This window comes from Pan paniscus, chromosome 1, assembly GCF_029289425.2.
Source record: "Pan paniscus chromosome 1, NHGRI_mPanPan1-v2.0_pri, whole genome shotgun sequence".
Taxonomy (NCBI): domain Eukaryota; kingdom Metazoa; phylum Chordata; class Mammalia; order Primates; family Hominidae; genus Pan; species Pan paniscus.
The window spans coordinates 204,924,568-204,945,376 of record NC_073249.2 but is presented as its reverse complement, the minus strand read 5'-3'; the positions used below and the strand labels follow the sequence as shown (position 1 = coordinate 204,945,376).

The window sequence follows — 20,809 nt, the reverse complement described above, 5'->3', positions numbered from 1 at the left end:
AATTCCCTATACTTCAAATACTTGAGATTTCTGTTTTCTGGTTTGACTCTGACTGACAAAGGCAGACTTCCATCCTGAGGAGGAAGCCAGCAGCTGGTGTGGGGCAGAGCCAGGGGAATGGCAGAAATCCTAAGCCTGAGCTCGGGTGCATCTCTCTTCAGCTCCCTTGCCTCTCCACTTAAAGTGAAGTCCTGTGAGATTGTACATTTCCTAGTTGTGGCCAGGCATGGTGGCTCAGATCTGTAATCCCAGCACTTTGGTAGGCCGAGTCAGGCAGATCACTTGACCTCAATAGTTTGAGACCAGTCTGGGCAACATGGCGAAACCTTCTCCTACAAAAAATATTTTAAAATTAGCTGGGCGTGGTGGTGCATGCCTGCAGTCTCAGCGACTCAGCAGGCTGAGGTGGGAGGATCGCCTGAGTCAGGAAGGTTGAGGCTGCAATGAGCTCCCATCATGCCACTGCACCCCAGCCTGGGCGACAGAGTGAGACTTGTCTCAAAAAAAAAAAAAAAAAAAAAATCCTAATTGTTTCACTTAGGCAGAGTGTCCTGTTGTTTGCATCTGAAACTATTTGTATTTTGTGGAAGAGACCTGTGGTGGCTGTCCCCAATATTGGCTCTCCCCCTTTCTTTTCTTTTCTTTTTCTTTTCTTCTTTTTTTTTTTTTTTTGAGACAGAGTCTCGCTCTGTCACCCAAGCTGGAGTGCAGTGGCATGACCTCACTGCAACCTCTGCCTCTGAAGTTCGAGCAATTCTCCAGCCTCAGCCTCTCAAGAAGCTGGAACTACAGGTGTGTACCACCACGTCTGGCTAATTTTTGTATTTTTAGTAAAGACGGGGTTTCACCATTTTGCCCAGGCTGGTCTTGAACTCCTGACCTCGTGATCTGTCCGCCTCGGCCTCCCAAAGTGCTGGGATTACAGGCGTGAGACACTGCACCCTGCTTGTTAAGAGGACTTTTTATTGTGTCCAGGGGCTGTGCAGAATGGAAACCACGCTTGCCTGTCTCCCAGGAAGCCAGGTGAGGCCGTGTGCTGATTTCTGGCTGTGGCAGAAGAGATGCGTGCAAATTTCAGGTTGACCATGTAAAGGTGAAGTTCTCCCCTTCCCTTTTCTTCATCTGGAATGTGGTTGTCCTGGAGGAGCCATTTCATGCTCTATTTTTAGATTGGTGTAAAAGCGTAATTGCAGTTTTTGCCATCACTTTTAATGCCAGGGAAGCCAGAAGAAAGTATCACAAACTGGGTGGCTTAAACAACAGAAATTGATTGTCTCACAATCCTGAGGCCAGAAAAAGGAAATCAGGATATATAGCAGCTTGTTTCCTTCTGAGGGCTACGAGCAAAGGTTCTGTTCCCTCACCTTGGCTTGTAGATGGCCACCTTCCCTCTCCGCAGTTTCTCTGTGTCCCAGTTTTCCCTTTATATAAGCACACCAGTCAGGCTGGGCACAGTGGCGCAGCCTGTAATCCCAGCACTTTGGGAGGCTGAGGCGGGCAGATCACCTGAGGTCGGGAGTTCGAGACCAGCCTGACCAACATGGCAAAACGAGGTCTCTACACAAATACAAAAATTAGCCGGGCGTGGTGGCACATGCCTGTAGTTCCAGCTACTGGGGAGGCTGAGGCATGAGAATTGCTTGAACCTGGGAGGTGGAGGCTTCAGTGAGCCAAGATCACGCCACTGTACTCCAGCCTGAGCGACAGAGCCAGGTAAAATGAGGCTGAGACCTGGGCTGCATTCCCAGACAGATAGCCAGTTAAGGTTAAGGCATTTTAGGTCACAGGATCAGATAGGACATCCACACAAAATACAGCTCATAAAGACCTTGCTGATAAAACAGGTTGCAGTAAAGAAGCCGGCCAAAACCCTCCAAAACAAAGATAGCCATGAGAGTGACCTCGGGTCGTCCTGACTGCTACACTCCCACCAGCACCATGACAATTTACAAATGCCATGGCAACGTCAGGAAGTTACCCTATATGGCCTAAAATAAGGGGAGGCATGAATAATCCACCCCTTGTTTAGCATATCAGCAAGAAATAACTATAAAAATGGGCATGTCTATGGAGTAACCATTCTTTATACCTTTACTTTCTTAATAAACTTGCTTTCACTTTCCTCTATGAACTCGCCCTGAATTCTTTCTTGCACAAGATCCAAGAACCCTCTCTTGGCATCTGGATTGGGACCTCTTTCCTGTAACACCAGGAAGGTAAGGCACTGGCCGTGGGGAAAGGGCTGTGCCTGTCCCCACTGCCATTGCTCAATAACCTCCTTGGATCCCAGCCGGGGTGATGCCTTCCCTGGGACAAGAGATACCTGCATACTGTCCTAGCCCTGGGTTTCCATGGTGGCTTCTTTGTACCACAGGTGGGGCACCTGCAGGGCCTCCTTCCCCATCCCTGACACTGCTGTCCTATCTGAGACAGCTGGGGCTGGTAGCTGGGAAATGTTGACCTGTAGTCATCAAAGAGATCAAAATCCGGTTTTTAAGAATTTTTTCCAGCAAAAATCTGAGAATAGTCATCCAGAAACATGGGCTCCAGAGAAGAGGAGTAAGTGCTCCAAAGTTAAAAGTTAAAGTCCCGCCGGGTGCGGTGGCTCACGCCTGTAATCCCAGCATTTTGGGAGGCTGAGGCAGGCAGATCATTTGAAGTCAGGAGTTTGAGACCAGGCTGGCCAACCTGGTGAGACCCCATCTCTACTAAAAATACAAAAAATTAGCCGGGCGTGGTGGTGCATGCCTGTAACCCCAGCTGCTTGGGAGGCTGAGGCAGGAGAATTGCTTGAACCTGGGAGGCAGAGGTTGCAGTGAGCTGAGATCGTGCCATTGCACTCCAGTCTGGCACGACTCGTCTCAAAAAAAAAAAAAAAAAAAGAGCAAGACAAGAGCAAGACTCGTCTCAAAAAAAAAAAAAAAAAAAAAAATGCTGGGCGTGGTGGCTCACGACTGTAATCCCAGCACTTTGGGAGGCCAAGGGGGGTGGATCACCTGAGGTTAGGAGTTTGAGACCAGCCTGGCCAACGTGGTGAAACCCTGCCTCTACTAAAAATCCAAAAAATTAGCCTGGTGTGGTGGCAGGTGCCTGTAATCCCAGCTACCTGGGAGGCTGAGGGCAGGAGAATCGCTTGAACCCGGGAGGCGAAGGTGGCAGTGAGCCGAGATCTAGCCATTGCACTCCAGCCTGGGGGACAAGAGTGAGACTTCGTCTCAAAAAAAAAAAAAAAAAAATTATGATCTTGCTCATACAGGCAGAAAACAAATTTAGTAGGACTACAACATTTCTATACCAGGCTGGTTTATGAGTTACAACAATATAGCTAGTTAAAATTTGTCTTCTTTTCCATACAGTTTGTTTTATTTTCCTTTCCAATTTGTGTATTTAACATTCTATCTTAGATAATGTGATAGTCATGAAGTCTTTGTGTGAGAGAGAAAAGAAGGAAGTTAATCTATAATGAAGATTGACTGTTGAGAGGGAAACAGTCTGCCCTGTCACCCTTTAGTCATTTACAACATTTTATAAAACAATGTAGGTAAAGAAAAGCTAATCGATAACACAAACAAAAGTTATGCCTTCCTGTTTACATTACTCAGGTCCCATAATCTCATTCCCTTAAGTCTAAGGTATTTTAAAGTTCCAACAGCTTAGATTTTGAATATCTTATTTTCACAGAAACTACAGGGCAACAAGGCACCAGAGTCCTGGACTTAGGACCACTGTGTGTGATTCACCGTGAACACTGGCATATTAAAGGCTCTGAGAAGTCCTGTAGGAAAGGACAATTTGAACTTTGTTTGAGCTCATATTTTCCAATCCCATCTGACCTTTAGTTCTTCACTGAGTGCCCACTGGGTTATATTCTGGGAGCCGAGGCCACAACAGTGAACAAAGCACACAAAACCCCCCGCCCCATGGGGGCTCCGTTCTAGTGGGACCATTTATCATCAAACATCTATTAATATCTCTAGAATGTGCCCATCAGGACACCATCCATGCTGCTGCGCTTTTCCAGGCCACACAGAGGGGACACCCTCCAGGTGCACCCTGCATGAATATCAGGCTCAACCGTGCTTTCAGGGTAGGAAGAGGAGGGCATTTGAAGAGTCCTTTCCCTTCCTTCATTCATTGTTGCCTCCTTGAATAAATGCTGTTGAAAACCTACCATGTGCCAGGCTCCCTTCTAGGTACTGGGAATCCGAAGATGAATAAGATAAAGTTTCGATCCTCAAAGAGCTTCCTCTGGGGTGGGAACTAGAAAGAATGGAACTCCCCCAGTCCCAGGAAAAGGGCTCACCAGCTTCCCCCCTGTGCCCTCGCCAGCTTCCCTGCCCTCCCTCTCCTTCCCAGACTCACCTCCTAATTTTGCATACTCTCCTACCTAACCTCCACCTCCCATTCAGGAAATGGCTTGCTTTGCTTCAGGCTGAGGCCTAAAGTAGATCTAACCCCTCCATCTTCCCTCTTGGGGGGCAGGTGTTGGGAGGAGGTTCATCTTCAGGGATTTCACTCAAGCTACTCCTAGGCCAGAAAACCCTCGGAGAGTTAATCAGCCATGCAACTGCCAGTGTCAGTCCATAAGGCCTTGAAGTGACCAGTCAGGCAGGGGTTGTGATGGGACAGTTGGCGTCAGGGAGCCCCTCTCCCTGGGGACCCAGCAGAGCCGACAGAGAGGCTGGGACTTGCTCAAGGTCACCTGGGTAAGAAGCCGGGAAGGCTTCTCGGTTGAAGTTGGGGGAGGGAGAGTGGACCCTCCCCGTGCCCGTGGGCTACCCTTCACCAGGCTAAGCAGTAACAAACCAGGGAAACTTGACCAAGTCCTGGCTTTTCTCTGGGTCATCATTTTCTTCTTCTTCTTCTTCTTCTTTTTTTTTGCGACAGAGTTTTGCTCTTATTGCCCAGGCTGGAGTGCAATGGCATGATCTCAGCTCACCGCAAACTCCGCCTCCCAGTTTCAAGGGATTTTCCTGCCTCACCCTCCCTAGTAGCTGGGATTACAGGCATGTGCCACCACACCCGGCTAATTTTGTATTTTTAGTAGAGACGGGGTTTCTCCATGTTGGTCAGGCTGGTCTCGAACTCCTGACCTCAGGTGGTCCACCCTCCTCGGCCTCCCAAAGTGTTGGGATTACAGGCGTGAGCCACCGTGCCCAGTCCATCATTTTCCCTTCTGTCAGATGTAAGTGGTTGGATTAGATCGCGTTTTAGGCCCTGTGGGTTTCAGACACTCTACAGTGGAATCTGGGCTTATCGGACCTAACCCTCTCTCTCCCCAGCCGCCTCCTGGGCCCCTCCCTCCTTCTTCCCTGGCGTAGGGTCTGGGGAATGGCTCAGAGCTTTCAAGGTGAGCAAACATGTCCAGGTGCATAGGGAACAGAGGGCAGGGGAGGGCATGGCTATTTTTATCACAATATGAAGGATTTTCACAGCTGCTTCCCTTGTGTCCACACACGTTCCATGAACCCAGGCTATCAGAGTGGCTAGGGTGTGATTGGAGGGGGTTCACTCCTAAAAGAAAACCTGCCCAGCAAGATGCCTGACTTTCCCCCAGGAGGGATCCATTTAAATTGCCCCGTCTGGCCGGGTGCAGTGGCTCATGCCTGTAATCCCAGTACTTTGGGAGGTCGAGGTGGGTGGATCACCAGAGGTCAGGAGTTGGAGACCAGCCTGGCCAACATGGTGAAACCCCGTCTCTACTGAAAATACAAAAATTAGCCGGGTGTGGTGGTGCATGCCTGTAATCCCAGCTACTCAGGAGGCTGAGGCAGGAGATTCGCTTGAACCCGTGAGGTGGAGGTTGCAATGAGCCAAGATCGCACCACTATTAAAAAAAAAAAAATCTATTGTGTGAATATGCTACACATATTGACCTATGAACCTTGATGGACGTGAGAGTTGTTTCTAGGTCTTTGCTGTTGAGGTTTGAGAAGAGGGGCTGCGGCAAACAATCTCCTCCACACCTCCTGGAGCACATTCGTAAGGTTTTCTCACGGTATAGACCTAGGAGGGAAACTGCTGGATCACCTTTGAATTCCACTTTCGGGGTCACCTGCTCTTTGACCTCATCTCCCACCACTCTACTTTGATTACCAAGCTCCTGTCACACTGGCCTCCCTTTCCTTGAACCAGCCAAGCCCATTGCAGCCTCCAGAACTTCGCACCTGCTGTCCCCTCCCTTCAGAGCGCGTTTCTTTCAGGGATTCCCGTGGCTGGCTTTTACTTATCCTCAGGACTCCATCAGATATGACCTCCTCAGCCCAAATGTCACTTTCTCTGTCCACCCATCTAAATGACTTACTCCCATTCCTACCCCAATCACATATGTTTCATTTTCTTTTCTTTTCTGTTTTTTTTTGTTTTTGTGTTTTTTTTTGTTTGTTTGTTTGTTTTTGAGACAGTCTTGCTCTGTGGCCCAGGCAGGAGTGCAGTGGCATGATCTCGGCTCTCTGCAGCCTCTGCCTCTCCGCTCCCAGGTTCAAGTGATTCTCCTCCCTCAGCCTCCCAGTAGCTAGGATTACAGGTGCTGGGATTATAGGTGCCCACCACCATGCCTGGCTAATTTTTGTAGTTTTAGTAGAGATAGGGTTTCATCATGTCTCAAACTTCTGACTTCAAGTGATCCTCCCACCTTTGCCTCCCAAAGTGCTGGGATCACAGGTGTGAGCCACCGCTCCTGGCCTAGACTCAAACTCTAGAAGGGCTGAGACCATGTATTTTTCACAGCTGTATCCCCTAGAACAGTGCCTGATATATAGAGAAAAAGTGCTCAACAAGAATTTTTTTGTGGAGGTGGGTACTAATATGAATCTCATGTTAGAGAGGAAAAAACTGAGACTCAGAGAGGTTAAGCCATGTGGCCAAAGTCGCAGAGCTTGGAGGTGGCAGAACCAGGATTGAACCGTGGTCTGCCCGGTTCCAGTGCCCCTGTTCTTTCCGAAAGAGGAGGTCTTGTCCTGACATGAGCTTTTCTTCCTGAGCTCTTGTTATCAGTTGGCCACTCCACACCACCTGTGCGGCCACCTGTTGGAGGGAACACTAGGTCCTTCCTTTGGCTGTCACTCGTCCATCTGCGGCAGGCGAGGACTGTGGCCTTGGACCATGGGAGACCTGGAGTTCCACCACCTGTTCTGGGAGGGGGGCCCAATCAGCCCCCCTGCTTACCTTCTGCCCTATATTAGAGCCCCAGGCTCTGTGCCCTTTTCCTATCATCGCAAAACTCATGATGCTCCGGCTGCTCAGTTCCCTCCTCCTTGTGGCCGTTGGTAAGACCCCAACCTGTGTGTGTGCTCCCTGGGCTGCCCTGGACTAGGAATCCTTGAAATCTACCACTCGCTCTGAGTCCCATGACACCCTACGCGTGGTTCCACAGGAGGGTGTCTCAGCTTGTACCCGGGGGCATGACTGTGGGGGCTTTCAGCTTATGATGGAGCAGGAGAGTGGAGGGGAAGCCGTGCATGGTGAAAGACCCCCAAAGGGCTGTGGTGGAAGTCCTTGATGGGGGCAGTAAACAAAGTCAAACGGTTAAGAGTTTGGGCTGTGTGGTTGGACTTCTTGGGTTGGAATTTCCACAGTTCTACTTACCACTCCAACTCTCCTCTCACTCCCCCTACCTGGCTCCATATTCTATGCTCTGGCCTTTTCCTGGTCTCTCTGCCATATTACATTCCAGCTCAGGGCCACCTCTTCCAAGCAGCCTCCCTTGACTGACAATAATGGTAACAGATAACATTGATTGAGTGCTTACTATGCCAGGCAGAATGTTTAGGGTTTTTCTTACATCTTCTCATGTAATTCTCACAACAGCCTCAGGAGATCAGTAATATCATTATCCCCATTTTACCGACCCTCAGAGGAGTAAAGTAGCTTATCATAGTACAAAAGGCAGAGCTGCACTTAATGTTTTTATTTTTTGCTTTTTTTTTTTTTTTTTGTAGAGATGGGGTCTTGCTTTGTTGCCCAGACTGGTCTCAAAATCCTGGCCTCAAGCAATCCTACCACCTTAGCCTCCTGAGTAGCTGAGATTATAGGCACATGCCACCATACCTGGCTACTTTATTTTATTGTACTTTATTTTTCTAGAGATGAGGTCTTGCTATGTTGCCCAGGCTGGTCTCAAACTCGTGGGCTCAAGCGATCCTCCCGCCTCGGCCTCTCAGAGCACTAGGATTACAGGTGTGAACCACCACACGCAGCCCAGAGCTGCACTTTGAACCCAGGGAGTCCTTCTTTAAAGCCTCCACTCTGTATGACAATAGCTCTCACTTTGAGGGCTCATCGAGGGCCAGGCATTGTTCTAAGCGTATCAAGCTCTTCAATCCTCCCAATGAAGGAGGCCACATTTGAATCTCTATCCCTGGACTCCTGGGATTCTGGAAAGCCCTGCTCTAGTTTAAATGTTCACTGTTCATATGTGGTTACTGAGGTCCAGAAGGCGAAAGGGGCTTGCATGGGGTCACACAGCCAGTTGAAGGCACGGCTTGGACTGGGACCCTGGCCTCCTCTTTGCTTTTGGGGACCCTCCCGCTGATTGACAGCTCTCCCCTCCCCTCTAGCCTCAGGCTATGGCCGACCTTCCTCTCGCCCTTCCAGCCGCGTTGTCCATGGTGAGGATGCGGTCCCCTACAGCTGGCCCTGGCAGGTAAGAGCAATAGCAGCTGCCCTCCTTCCCACCGTGGGCTCTGGACCCTAAGCTCTAATGGCACGGCGTCCAGCCTTGACACCATTGCTCCCTTTGCAATGTCCACTTCAGCTTCCAAAGACCAGGCAGCCCTTGGACCATCTACTTCACAGGGAGGTTTTGCCCATTTCATCTGTAACCCTCACTGGGCTATTTGCAACTTAAAAGTGGAATCGGGGGTGAAGGAAATGCTAAACTCAAGGAGTTGGCACACTGATGGTGGAATTTCAGGCACTGTGTTGAAGAAGTGAGATTTTGAGAGACTCATTTCTAGATTCCTAGGATGATACAACAGGGCTATGGGGTCTGAAAGCAATAAGGGAGTGAGGGATCTTGTAAGGCCAGTGGAGGGAAGCTCAGAAGGCTGGACTTGATGTGCCGTGGCTATTTAAATTTAATTAAATTAGGCCAGGTGCGGTGGCTCACGCCTGTAATCCCAGCTACCCAGGAGGCTGAGGCAGGAGAATCGCTTGAAGCCGGGAGTTGGAGGTTGCAGTGAGATGAGATTGCACCACTGCACTCCAGCCCCGGGCAACAGAGTGAGACTCTGTCTCAAAAAAAAAAAATTAAATTAAATTATTATTACTATTATTATTGAGACAGAGTTTCACTCTTGTTGCCCAGACTGAAGTGCAATGGCACGATCTTGGCTCACTGCAACCTCTGCCACCTGGGTTCAAGCAATTCTCCTACCTCAGCCTCCCAAGTAGCTGGGATTACAGGCACGCACCACCAAGCCCAGCTAATTTTGTATTTTTAGTAGAGACAGGGTTTCGCTGTGTTGGCCAGGCTGGTCTGGAGCTTCTGACCTCAGGTGATCCACCTGCCTCGGCCTATGAAAGTGCTGGGATTACAGGTGTGAGTCACTGCACCCAGCTGAAATTTACTTACATTAAAAATGTTAACAATTCATTTCCTCAGTGCTTGCCATATTTCTTTTTTTCTTTTCTTTTCTTTTCTTTTTTTTTTGAGACAGGGTCTTGCTGTGTTGCCCAGGCTGGAGTGCACTGGTGTGATCTCAGCTCACTGCAGCCTTGACCTCCTAGGTCCAAGCAATCATCCCACCTCAGCCTCCTGTGTAGCTAGGACTACAGGCATGCGCCACCACGCCCAGCTAATTTTTATATATTGTTGTAGAGATGGGGGTCTCACTATGTTGCCCAGGCTTGCCTCGAACTTCTGAGCTCCAGTGATCCTCCCGTCTTGACCTCCCAAAGTGCTGGGATCATAGGCGTGAGCCACCATGCTTGGTCTGCTTGCCACATTTCAAATGTTCAATAGTCACATGTGGCTAGTGGCTACCATATTGGACAGCAAAGATATAGAACATCCCCATCATTATGGGAAGTTTTATTGGAGAAGGTCAGCAGGCTTATTCTGTAAAGGGCCAGAGAATGAATATTTTAGGTTATTTGATGGTTTGGATAGTAATGACTTGACTGTGCCATGGTAGCATGAAAGCAGACACAAACAATACAGAAATGAATGTGACTATTTCCAGGACATCTTTATTACAAAAACAGACCAGAAGCCTGATGTGCCCCACTGTCCACAGTTTGCTAACCCTGGTCTAGATGGAGCTTTTGAAAATCAGAATGTGTAGGAAATGGGAAGAGAGGCAAAGAACTCATCTGGGTGTGCTGTGCTTCAGAAGGCTCAAGAGGCCTTGAAAGAGCTGAGGTTCAAAAGAGTCAGGGGGGCTGGGCGCGGTGGCTCACGCCTGTAATCCCAGCACTTCGGGAGGCCGAGGTGGGCAGATCACCTGAGGTGAGGAGCTCGAGACCAGCCTGGCCAACATGGTGAAACTCCGTGTCTACTAAAAATACAAAATTAGCCAGGCACGATGGCAGGTGCCTGTAATCCCAGTTACTCTGGAGACTGAGGTAGGAGAATCGCTTGAACCCGGGAGGCGGAGGTTGAAGTGAGCTGAGATTGCCACCACTGCACTCCAGCCTGGGCAAAAAGAGCAAAACTCCATCTCAAAAAAAAAAAAGTCACAGGGCGAGGGGTGTGTGATAGAACAGAGGGCCTTCAAGGGCTCTCAAGAGGCAGAAGGTAGAGAACGTTGGGGTCCCCAGGGAGGTCGTAGTCCTGTTGTGGGGAGGCTTTGGAGAATCAGAATGTGACCCCCATGGAAAAGTGATAGGGCCACCACGGGCAGCTGCCCAGGTCGCAGGTTGTATGCTGCATATTTCAGAGGGTGCTCTCGTTTTCCATGTGAATGGCGCCCTCTAGAGTTGCACAGTGCACAACCTATACAGCCATTGGTGGCAACTCTCATGGTGGGGCCCAGCCCACTGAGGCCCTTTCCTCCTGGGCCACCAGGTTTCCCTGCAGTATGAGAATAGTGGAAGCTTCTACCACACCTGTGGCGGTAGCCTCATCGCCCCCGATTGGGTTGTGACTGCCGGCCACTGCATCTCGTGAGTTCTCTACCCTGTCCCTGCCTGTGGCCCTGGGCAGCGGGGGAGAGTGGGTGATGATGGGGAAGGAGGGAGGTGAGCCAGTCAGGCCCAGACTGACCTCACCTCTGCCTGCAGGAGGGACCTGACCTACCAGGTGGTGTTGGGTGAGTACAACCTTGATGTGAAGGAGGGCCCCGAGCAGGTGATCCCCATCAACTCTGAGGAGCTGTTTGTGCATCCACTCTGGAACCGCTCGTGTGTGGCCTGTGGGTGAGTGAATGCTCCGGTCTGGAACCCAGAGGCTCCTCTACTCATCCCTCCATGACCCACAGCCAAGTCTGAGTAGGCTCCAACTCTGAGTAGGGAAGTAGGGACATAAGGACATAGGGACGGGGGAGCTGAGTCCAGCAGCCTGTGCCCAGGTCCCACACACTGAGGATTGAAGCCAGCAGAGCCTTTAAGGACCATCACCACCAAACCTGTCTCCCTACAGAGGGGATGGCAGTGTTCAGGGAGGGGCGGGAACTCTGCCAAGGCCACTTGGCTAGTGGCTTCAGAGCTCAGGGTTCCTCTGGCATCCTTCCCCCACATCCGAGGGTTTCTCCATTCAACAGGTGGCTCACCCAGTGCATCCTGGGCTCCCAGCACTATGGGCAAAAGGAGGAGCACTGGGCTGAGAGTCAGGCTCTGGCATTAACTCTGTGTATGGCCTGAGCAAGTCACTGGCCTTCTCTGGGCCTTAGTTTTGCCATTTGTCAAAAGGTGACCATGAAGTTGGGCTTCCTGGGTGGTGTGAAGGCCAAGGAGACAATCTTATGCCCTTCAAGTGTATGAAAAAATCTTAACAAATATTAGCCAGGCGTGGTGGCATAAGCCTGTAATCCCAGCTACTCGAGAGGCTGAGGCAGGAGAATCGCTTGAATTCGGGGGCAGAGGCTGCAGTGAGCCAAGATCATGCCACTGTGCTCCAGCCTGGGCAACAGAGTGAGACTCTGACTCAAAAATAAATAAATAAATAAATAAAATTCCTCAGCCTTAAGAACGATTTGGGCCAGGTGTAGTGGCTCATGCCTGTAATTCCAGCACTTCAGGAGGTGAAAGCAGGAGGATCCCTTGGCCCAGGAGGCTGCAGTGAGCTATGATTGACACTGCACTCCAGCCTGGGCAACAGACCGAGACTCTGTCTCAATAATAATAATGATGATGATGATGATGATGAAAGAGTGGATTTGGAGGGTAAAGAAGTTGGGGCATCTCAGAGGTGGAATAGCCTGGAGCAACGGCTAGAAGGTAGCACTTGGGCCGGCTGGAGGACCAGGCCCCGTGACTGTTCCCTCCTCCCCAGCAATGACATCGCCCTCATCAAGCTCTCACGCAGCGCCCAGCTGGGAGACGCCGTCCAGCTCGCCTCACTCCCTCCCGCTGGTGACATCCTTCCCAACAAGACACCCTGCTACATCACCGGCTGGGGCCGTCTCTATAGTACGTGCTGACTTCTCTAGCTGGCCACAGGGACAGTGGCAGAAAGACAGGGCCTGGGGGCTGCAGGTTGAAGGTAACACCAAGACCAGACCTTGTACTTTTCTCCCATTTCTCTCCAGCTGCAGCCTTCTCCCACCAACCTCCAAAACATGAATGTGGTCAATTGTACATGTTTTGGTACCTTCTGTGTGCCACGTGCTAGGGATGTAATGGTGCACAAAGCATGCAGGACCATTTAGCGGGTGGGAGGAGAGTCCTCATCAGGGCAGAAGAACTGTGCCCCTTGAATGCCCCCTTCCTCTGGGGCACCTAGCCGTGTGCCCCCAGACCCCTGACTCGGTGCTTTTTATCCTTGCAGCCAACGGGCCACTCCCAGACAAGCTGCAGCAGGCCCGGCTGCCCGTGGTGGACTATAAGCACTGCTCCAGGTGGAACTGGTGGGGTTCCGCCGTGAAGGAAACCATGGTGTGTGCTGGAGGGTACCTCCGCTCCGGCTGCAACGTGAGTCAGCTCTTACCTGCCCGAGGTGGTGCTGGGTGTGCAGGACCTTGGAATGGGGCCATCTGCCTGGAAGGTGGAGGAAGGATCTTGCCTGCTTGCCCCATTCAGGCTCCAGGCCAGGCAGGACTTGGAGGAAATCAGCGCAGTCCAGACACAGAGCCCAGGCCTGGGAGTCAGGACCCCCGGGTTGCAGTCTCAGCTCACACACTGACATGACTTGGGATAAGTCACTGTGTCTCCCTGGTCCTCAGGCTTCCGCATCAGCACAGCAGGTGATACTGGTCCCATGACCTCTAACGCAGGTCAATTCTGTGGTTGTAAAGTTATAATTAACCATTAAGAATACCATCATTGTTCTGGGCACAGTCCCTCATGCCTATAATCCAAGTGCTTTGGGAGGCTGAGGCGGGAGGATTGCTTGAGGCTAGGAGTTTGAGACCAGCCTAGGTAACATAGTGAGATGCCCATCTACAAAAAAACTTTTTTTACTTAGTCAGGCATGGTGGCACTCGCCTGTAGTCCCAACTACTTGATAGGCTGAGGTGGGAGGATTGTTTGAGCCTGGGAGTTCAAGCTCACAGTGGCTGTGATTTTTGCCACTGCACTCAAGCCTGGGCGACAGAGCAAGACCTTGTCTCTTTTTTTTTTTTTTTTTGAGACAGGATCTTGCTCTGTCGCCCAGACTGGAGTGCAGTAACGCCATCACAGCCCACTGTAGCCTTGCCCTCCTGGGCTCAAGCAACCCTCCCATGTCAGCCTCCCAAGCAGCCAGGAGTACAAGTGTGTGCCACAATGCCTAGCTATTTTTTAAATTTTTTGTAGAGAAGAGGTCTCACCATGTTGCCCAGGCTGGTCTCTAACTCTTGGGCTCAAGTGATCCTCCTGCCTTGGCCTTCCAAAGTGTTGTGTTTACAGATGTGAGCCACTTTCCTGGCCAAGACCTTGTCTAAGAAAAAAAAACAAAGGCCGGGCGCGGTGGCTCACGCCTGTAATCCCAGCACTTTGGGAGGCTGAGCCGGGCGGATCACGAGGCCAGGAGATCGAGATCATCCTGGCTAACATGGTGAAACCTCGTCTCTACTAAACACACAAAAAGTTAGCCGGGTGTGGTGGTGGGTGCCTGTAGTCCCAGCTACTTGGGAGGCTGAGGCAGAAGAATGGCGTGACCCCAGGAGTCGGAGCTTGCCGTGAGCCGAGATCGCGCCGCTGCACTCCAACCTGGGTGACAGAGCGAGACACTGACTCAGAAAAAAAAAAAATACTATCAAATACCCTCATTGTATTGTAATTGAGTATGAATTAATAATTAACTATGGTGCCACTAATAAGAACTATGTTTATCGAGTGCTTCTTCTCTACTGGATAGCATGCTAAGATCGTGCATCATCTCATGTAATTCCCTAGGCTCTTGGACAGATACTACTATTCCCTATCACAAATGAGTCAGCTGGCTGGGCGTGGTGGCTCACACCCATAATCCCTTTGGGAGGCCCCGGCAGGTGGATCACCTGAGGTCAGGACTTTGAGACTAGCCTGGCCAACATGGTGAAATCCCATCTCTATTAAATATGGCTGGGCGCAGTGACTCACGCCTGTAATTCCAGCACTTTGGGAGGCTGAGGCGGGCAGATCACGAGGTCAGGAGATCGAGACCATCCTGGCTAACACGGTGAAACCCCGTCTCTACGAAAAATACAAAAAGTTAGCCGGGCGTGGTGGTGGGCACCTATAGTCCCAGCTACTTGGGAGGCTGAGGCAGGAGAATGGCGTGAACCCTGGAGGCAGAGCTTGCAGTGAGCTGAGATCCTGCCACTGTACTCCAGCCTGGGCGTCAGAGTGAGACTTCATCTCTAATAAAAAAATAAATAAATAAATAAACAAAAATTAGCCGGGTGTGATGGCAGGTGCCTGTAATCCCAGCTACTTAGGAGGCTGAAGCAGGAGAATCACTTGAACCTGGAAGCCAGGAGACAGAGGTTGCAATGAGCCAAGCTAGCTCCACTGCACTCCAGCCTGGACAATAGAGCCAGACTCCATCTAAAAAAATAAAAATAATAAATGATAAAAAAATGAGCGAGCTAAGGCTCAGAGGTGTCAAGTAATGTCAGAGTTTCTTGAAATCCCTAGAATTCAGAACCAGTTCTATAAACCTCAGACATGGCTCAGCCACCCACTCCTCTCTGACGGTTCCAGGGTGACTCTGGAGGACCCCTCAACTGCCCCACAGAGGATGGTGGCTGGCAGGTCCACGGTGTGACCAGCTTTGTTTCTGGCTTTGGCTGCAACTTCATCTGGAAGCCTACGGTGTTCACTCGAGTCTCGGCCTTCATCGACTGGATTGAGGAGGTGAGGAGGGCAGGGCGGCCAGGAGGGCTTTAGGGTGGTGGCTCTTCTGAGAGGTGACAGGTGAGAAACATCGGATCCTGGGGAGGGCCTGAAAGGATCCTAGAAGCTCAGTGGGGAAGGGCCCTTGGGGACATTCCAGAAAGGCTTGGGGATGTTTTCTGATACAGTATGACCCCAGGAACTTGATGGCTTCTGGGTGGTGCTTGGAACTACAGCTGAACTTCCTTATTTCAACAAGTATTTATAAAGTATCTCCTCTGGTCTTGTCCTCTCTTGTCAGGGAGGATAGAGAGACATGCCAGACAAGAGGCTGCCTGGTGGGGGACAGGTGATTACATGAATGATAACGATGCAGTCTGATGAGAGCCGAGAGAGGGGAGTCCAGGCCCCAGACTTCATCTGGGGATGGGTGATCAGAGAGGACTAATAATGCTCATGGTAACAGTAACAGCTAAACAAAAAAAAAAAAAAAGAGAGAGTAATAGCTGGGCATGGCGTAGTCGTGCCTGTAATCCCAGCACTTTGGGAAGCAGAGGCAGGTGGATCACGAGGTTGGCAGTTCAAGACCAGCCTGGCCAAGATGGTGAAACCCTGTCTCTACTAAAAATACAAAAATTAGCCGGGCATGGTGGTGGGTGCCTGTAATCCCAGCACTTTGGGAAGCAGAGGCAGGTGGATCACGAGGTTGGGAGTTCAAGACCAGCCTGGCCAAGATGGTGAAACCCTGTCTCTACTAAAAATACAAAAATTAGCCGGGCATGGTGGTGGGTGCCTGTATTCCCAGCTGCTTGGGAGGCTCAGGCAGAGAATTGCTTGATCCTGGGAGGTGGAGGTTGCAGTCAGTCGAGATCATACCACTGCACTGCAGCCTGGGTGACAGAGCGAGACTCCGTCTCAAAAAAAAAAAAAAAAAAAAAAAAAAGAGTAATAGCTAGCTGGGTGCAGTGATGCCCACCTGTAGTCCCAGCTACTCGGGAGGCTGAGGCAGGAGGATCGGTTGAGCCCTGGAGTTCTGGGCCATAGTGTGCTATACCCATCAGGTTCTGCACCAAGTTTGGCATCAATGTGGTGACCTCCTGGGAGTGGGGACCACCAGGTGGCCTAAGGAGGGGTGAACTGTCCCAGGTCAGAAACAGAGCAGGTCAAAACTCACATGCTGAAAAGTAGTAGGATCACACCTGTGAATAGCCACGGTACTCCTGCCTGGGCAACACAGCAAGACCCTCTCTCTTAAAAAAATGAAAATAAAATAAATAAATTAAAACAGTAGTGCTTGCTTTGGCAGCACATGTACTAAAATTGGAATGATATAGAGATTAGCACGGCCCCTCCACAAGGATGACATGCAAAGTCATGAAGCCTTCCAATAAAAAAACATTTCTGGTCGAGTGCAGTGGTTCATGCCTGTAATCCCAGCACTCTGGGAGGCCGAGGCGCATGGATCACCTGAGGTCAGGAGTTCAAGACCAGCCTGGCCGACATGGTGAAACCCCATCTCTACTAAGAATACAAAAAATTATCCGGGCGTATTGGTGCATGCCTGTGGTCGCAGCTACTCAGGAGGCTGAGGCAGGAGAACTGCTTGAATCTGGGAGGCGGAGGTTGCAGTGAGCCGAGATTATGCCACTGCACTCCAGCCTGGGTGACAGAGCAAGACTCCATCTCAAAAACAAAAACAAACAAACAAAAAAACAGTGATGATTTATAGACCATTTAATCCCTTGGTTCCCTGACCCATGTTAAAAATATATATATATAAGGCCAGGCACGGTGGCTCATGCCTGTAATCCAAGCACTTTGGTAGGCCAAGGCAGGCAGATCACAAGGTCAGGAGTTCGAGACCAGCCTGGCCAATATGGTGAAACCCTGTCTCTACAGAAATATAAAAAAATTGGCCAGGCGTGGTAGTGCGTCGCTGTAATCTCAGCTACTTGGGAGGTTGAGGCAGAAGAATTGCTCGAACTCAGGAGGCAGAGGTTGCAGTAAGCTGAGATTGTGCCATTGCCCTCCAGCCTCGGTGACAGAGCAAGACTCTGTCTTAAAAAAAAAAAAAAGGCCGGGCGCGGTGGCTCACACCTGTAATCCCACCATTTTGGGAGGCCGAGGTGGGCAGATCACGAGGTCAGGAGATTGAGACCATCCTGGCTAACACGGTGAAATCCCATCTGTACTAAAAATACAAAAATTAGCCAGGCATGGTGGCGTACGCCTGTAGTCCCAGCTACTTGGGAGGCTGAGGAAGGAGAATGGCATGAACCCAAGAAGTGGAGGTTGCAGTGAGTTGAGATCGTGCACTGCAGCCTGGGCAACAGAGTGAGACTCTGTCTCAAAAAAAACCAAAAAAACAAAAAAAATATAGATTTTGTTTATATATATACACATACATACGTATATATATACACAAACACATACGTATATATACACACAAATACGTATATATATACACACACACATATACACACACATGCATATACATATATATATACATACACATCCCATCTAAATTTGTGCTGGGCATTGTAGAGAGAACCTTAGTTAACAATTTAATCAAGAACCCCCCATGAGGTAAGTTCTATCCCTACTACATAGAGGAGGAAACTGAGGCTCAGAGAGGTCAATCCCTCTCCCAGGGTCACACAGCAGGGCCGGAAGTTGAACCCAGTTTCATCTGACTCCAGAACCTGTGCTCCTAAATTGACTATTCTGTCTGCCCCCCCAACTTTTCCAGACCATAGCAAGCCACTAGAACCAAGGCCCAGCTGGCAGTGCTGATCGATCCCACATCCTGAATAAAGAATAAAGATCTCTCAGAAAATTCCAAGTTGAATCTTTCTTTCTTTGTCGACTCACCTCTTCCCCTCTGGCCTGTTCCTAAAATCTTAGATCTCATATGCAGAGACAGGACCAGGTCCAACCCTTTCATATGAAGACGAGGGAAAAATGATGCTGGGAGAGAAGGGAGTTGCTGTGTGGTGACCTGACCATCCTGGTTTGCCTGGAACTTCAGGAGTGAAGACACTGGACATTTAATGCTAAAACTGGGAAGGTCCCAGGAAAAGTTGGAAAAGTTGGTCGCCTTAGTATATAGTCGCACATAAGTCAGTAGCTTTTCAATGCAGGCATATAAACATGGTAAAACTCTGCAGATAAACAGACCCTGCCAGCCCTTGAGGAGGCTCGTGGTAGAGTGGGAAGGACAATGTGTGTTCTGCTTCCACTGATGGGCTGGGGGCTTTGGTATTCGTCCATTCAACAAACACTTATTCCTTGTTTTAGAGGAGGGCTCAGAGGGGTAAGGAGACATGGTTCCTGCCCTGAAGTGGCTCATTATTTAAAGATAGCTCTCTTAGTCTGTGTTCATACTGCTATAAAGAACTGCCTGAGACTGGGTAGTTTATAAAGGAAAGAAGTGTAATTGACTCACAGTTCAGCATGGCTGGGGAGGCCTCAGGAAACTTACAATCATGGTGGAAGATGAAGAGGAAGCAAGGGACCTTCTTTACAAGGCGGCAGGAAGGAAAATTGCCTAGCAAAGGGGGAAGAGCCCCTTAGAAAACCATCAGATCTGGTGAGAACTCACTCACTATCATGAGAACAGCATGGGGGAACCGCCCTGTGATTCAATTACCTTCTCCCTTGACACATGGCGATTATGGGGATTACAATTCAAGATGAGATTTGGGTGGGGACATAAAGCCTAACCATGTCATGAGCATATCACGGTCATTCATTAAACATGTATTAGGTACCTGCCTTGTGGCAAGTTCAGGGCTGGAAAAACAGAGACAAGTCAGGCAACCCTAGGAAGAGCCCTTGCTGAAAGGGGGGAGAAGACACACACACAGGTACACAGGTATACACACACAGGTACACACAATGCTGCGCACGAGCCCAGAGCCAGCAAACAGTTGAGTTTTGAAAGGAAGAACGCTGGCCAGGTGCAGTAGCTCATGCTTGTAATCCTAGCACTTTGGGAGGCTGAGGCAGGTAGATCAACTGAGGTCACGAGTTCGAAACTCCTTCTTAAAAAAAAAAAAAAGAATGCTGTTACACAGACAAAAGCAACATAAAACAAGGGAGTCTGGCTGGGCCTGGTGGTTCATACTTGTAATCCCAGCACTTTGGGAGGCCAGGGTGGGTGGATCACTTGAGCCCACGAGTTTGAGACCAACCTGGGAAACATGGTAAAACCCCATCTCTACAAAAAACATAACAATTAGCCAGGTGTGGTGGTGGGTACTTGTAGTCCCAGCTACTCAGAAGACTGAGGTGGAAGAATCACTTGAGTCCAGGAGGCAGAAGCTGCAGTGAGCTGAGACTGTGACACTGTACTCCAGCCTGGGCACAGAGCAAGACTCTGTCTGAAAGAAAAAAATTCAACGGAATCTCTTTCCTCATATTTCTGTTTGAACACCATGAAAGGAAAGATTGTCCCAGCAAGGCCACACACAAATGACTTTGATATTAATGGCCCATTTGTAGCCTCCCTTTATACTTTCAGCTACAACTGAAAAAGATGCAACATAGAGAATAATATAGCAGAGACTCAGATAGGTATCCTCCCTTCAGAATTAACAAATTTCACATTTTGCTTCATATTCTAAAAAATATTAATTACAATCATTCACTAAAAAAAATCAAGAGATCTATAATTTTTTAGATCCAGCCTGTCACCCAGGCTGGAGTGCAGTGGCACAATCCTGGCTCGCTGCAACCTCCGCCTCCCAGGTTCAAGCGATTCTCCTGCCTCAGCCTTCCAAGTAGCTGGGACTACAGTCACCCACCACCATGCCTGGCTTATTTTTTTTGTTTTTGAGTTGGAGTCTCGCTCTGTCACCCAGGCTGGAGTGCAGTGGCGTGATCTCAGCTCACTGCAACCTCTGCCTCACGGGTTCAAGCAATTCTCCTGCCTCAGCCTCCCAAGCAGCTTGGACTACAGGCGCACGCCACCACACTCAGCTTATTTTTGTATTTTTAGTAGAGATGAGGTTTCACCATGTTGCCCAGGCTGGTCTCGAACTCCTGGCCTCAAGTGATCACCCGCCTTGGTCTCCCAAAGTGCTGGGATTCAAGGCGTGAGCCATTCATTGTACCTGGCCAGGATCTATAAATTTGAAAAGGGGATTTTATATCTTATAAAGGGTTACAGCCTGCATGGTGGCCATGCTGACAGGCTGGGAAATGTAGCCTCCTGCAAAGAGGAGAAACAGGCACTCCAAAGGAGGAGGGATTGGAGTGGAAGCTTGAAGCTGAAAGAGTTGGCTAAACATACATATTCAACAGGTTATAGAAGGAGCTGTGGGCTGGGCGCAGTGGCTCATGCCTGTCATCCCAGCACTTTGGGAGGCTGAGGTGGGTGGATCACTTGAGGTCAGGAGTTCGTGACCACCTG

At 49.8% G+C, this 20,809-nt stretch overlaps 1 protein-coding gene and 1 pseudogene across 1 annotated transcript; both read left to right on the top strand.

Moving 5' to 3' along the window:
- The first annotated feature begins 5,331 nt into the window (after positions 1-5,331).
- Positions 5,332-19,950, top strand: LOC100969372 (chymotrypsin like elastase 3A). The gene is made up of 8 exons (XM_063606528.1): positions 5,332-5,350; positions 7,185-7,268; positions 8,559-8,644; positions 11,009-11,106; positions 11,224-11,358; positions 12,434-12,570; positions 12,929-13,071; positions 15,265-19,950. Exons 1-8 carry the CDS (start codon positions 5,332-5,334, stop codon positions 15,448-15,450), a joined length of 888 nt encoding a protein of 295 aa, XP_063462598.1. The 3' UTR covers positions 15,451-19,950.
- On the top strand, positions 16,687-16,799 carry LOC117978626 (U6 spliceosomal RNA; annotated as a pseudogene).
- Positions 19,951-20,809: the final 859 nt, after the last annotated feature.

What these genes read in the sequence shown, in the direction of transcription:
- LOC100969372 (XM_063606528.1), top strand. An exon ending in ACTGCCGGCCACTGCATCTC is followed by an intron (nt 11,107 to 11,223) that starts GTGAGTTCTCTA and finishes CTCTGCCTGCAG; the next exon opens with GAGGGACCTGACCTACCAGG. An exon ending in CGGCTGGGGCCGTCTCTATA is followed by an intron (nt 12,571 to 12,928) that starts GTACGTGCTGAC and finishes TTATCCTTGCAG; the next exon opens with CCAACGGGCCACTCCCAGAC.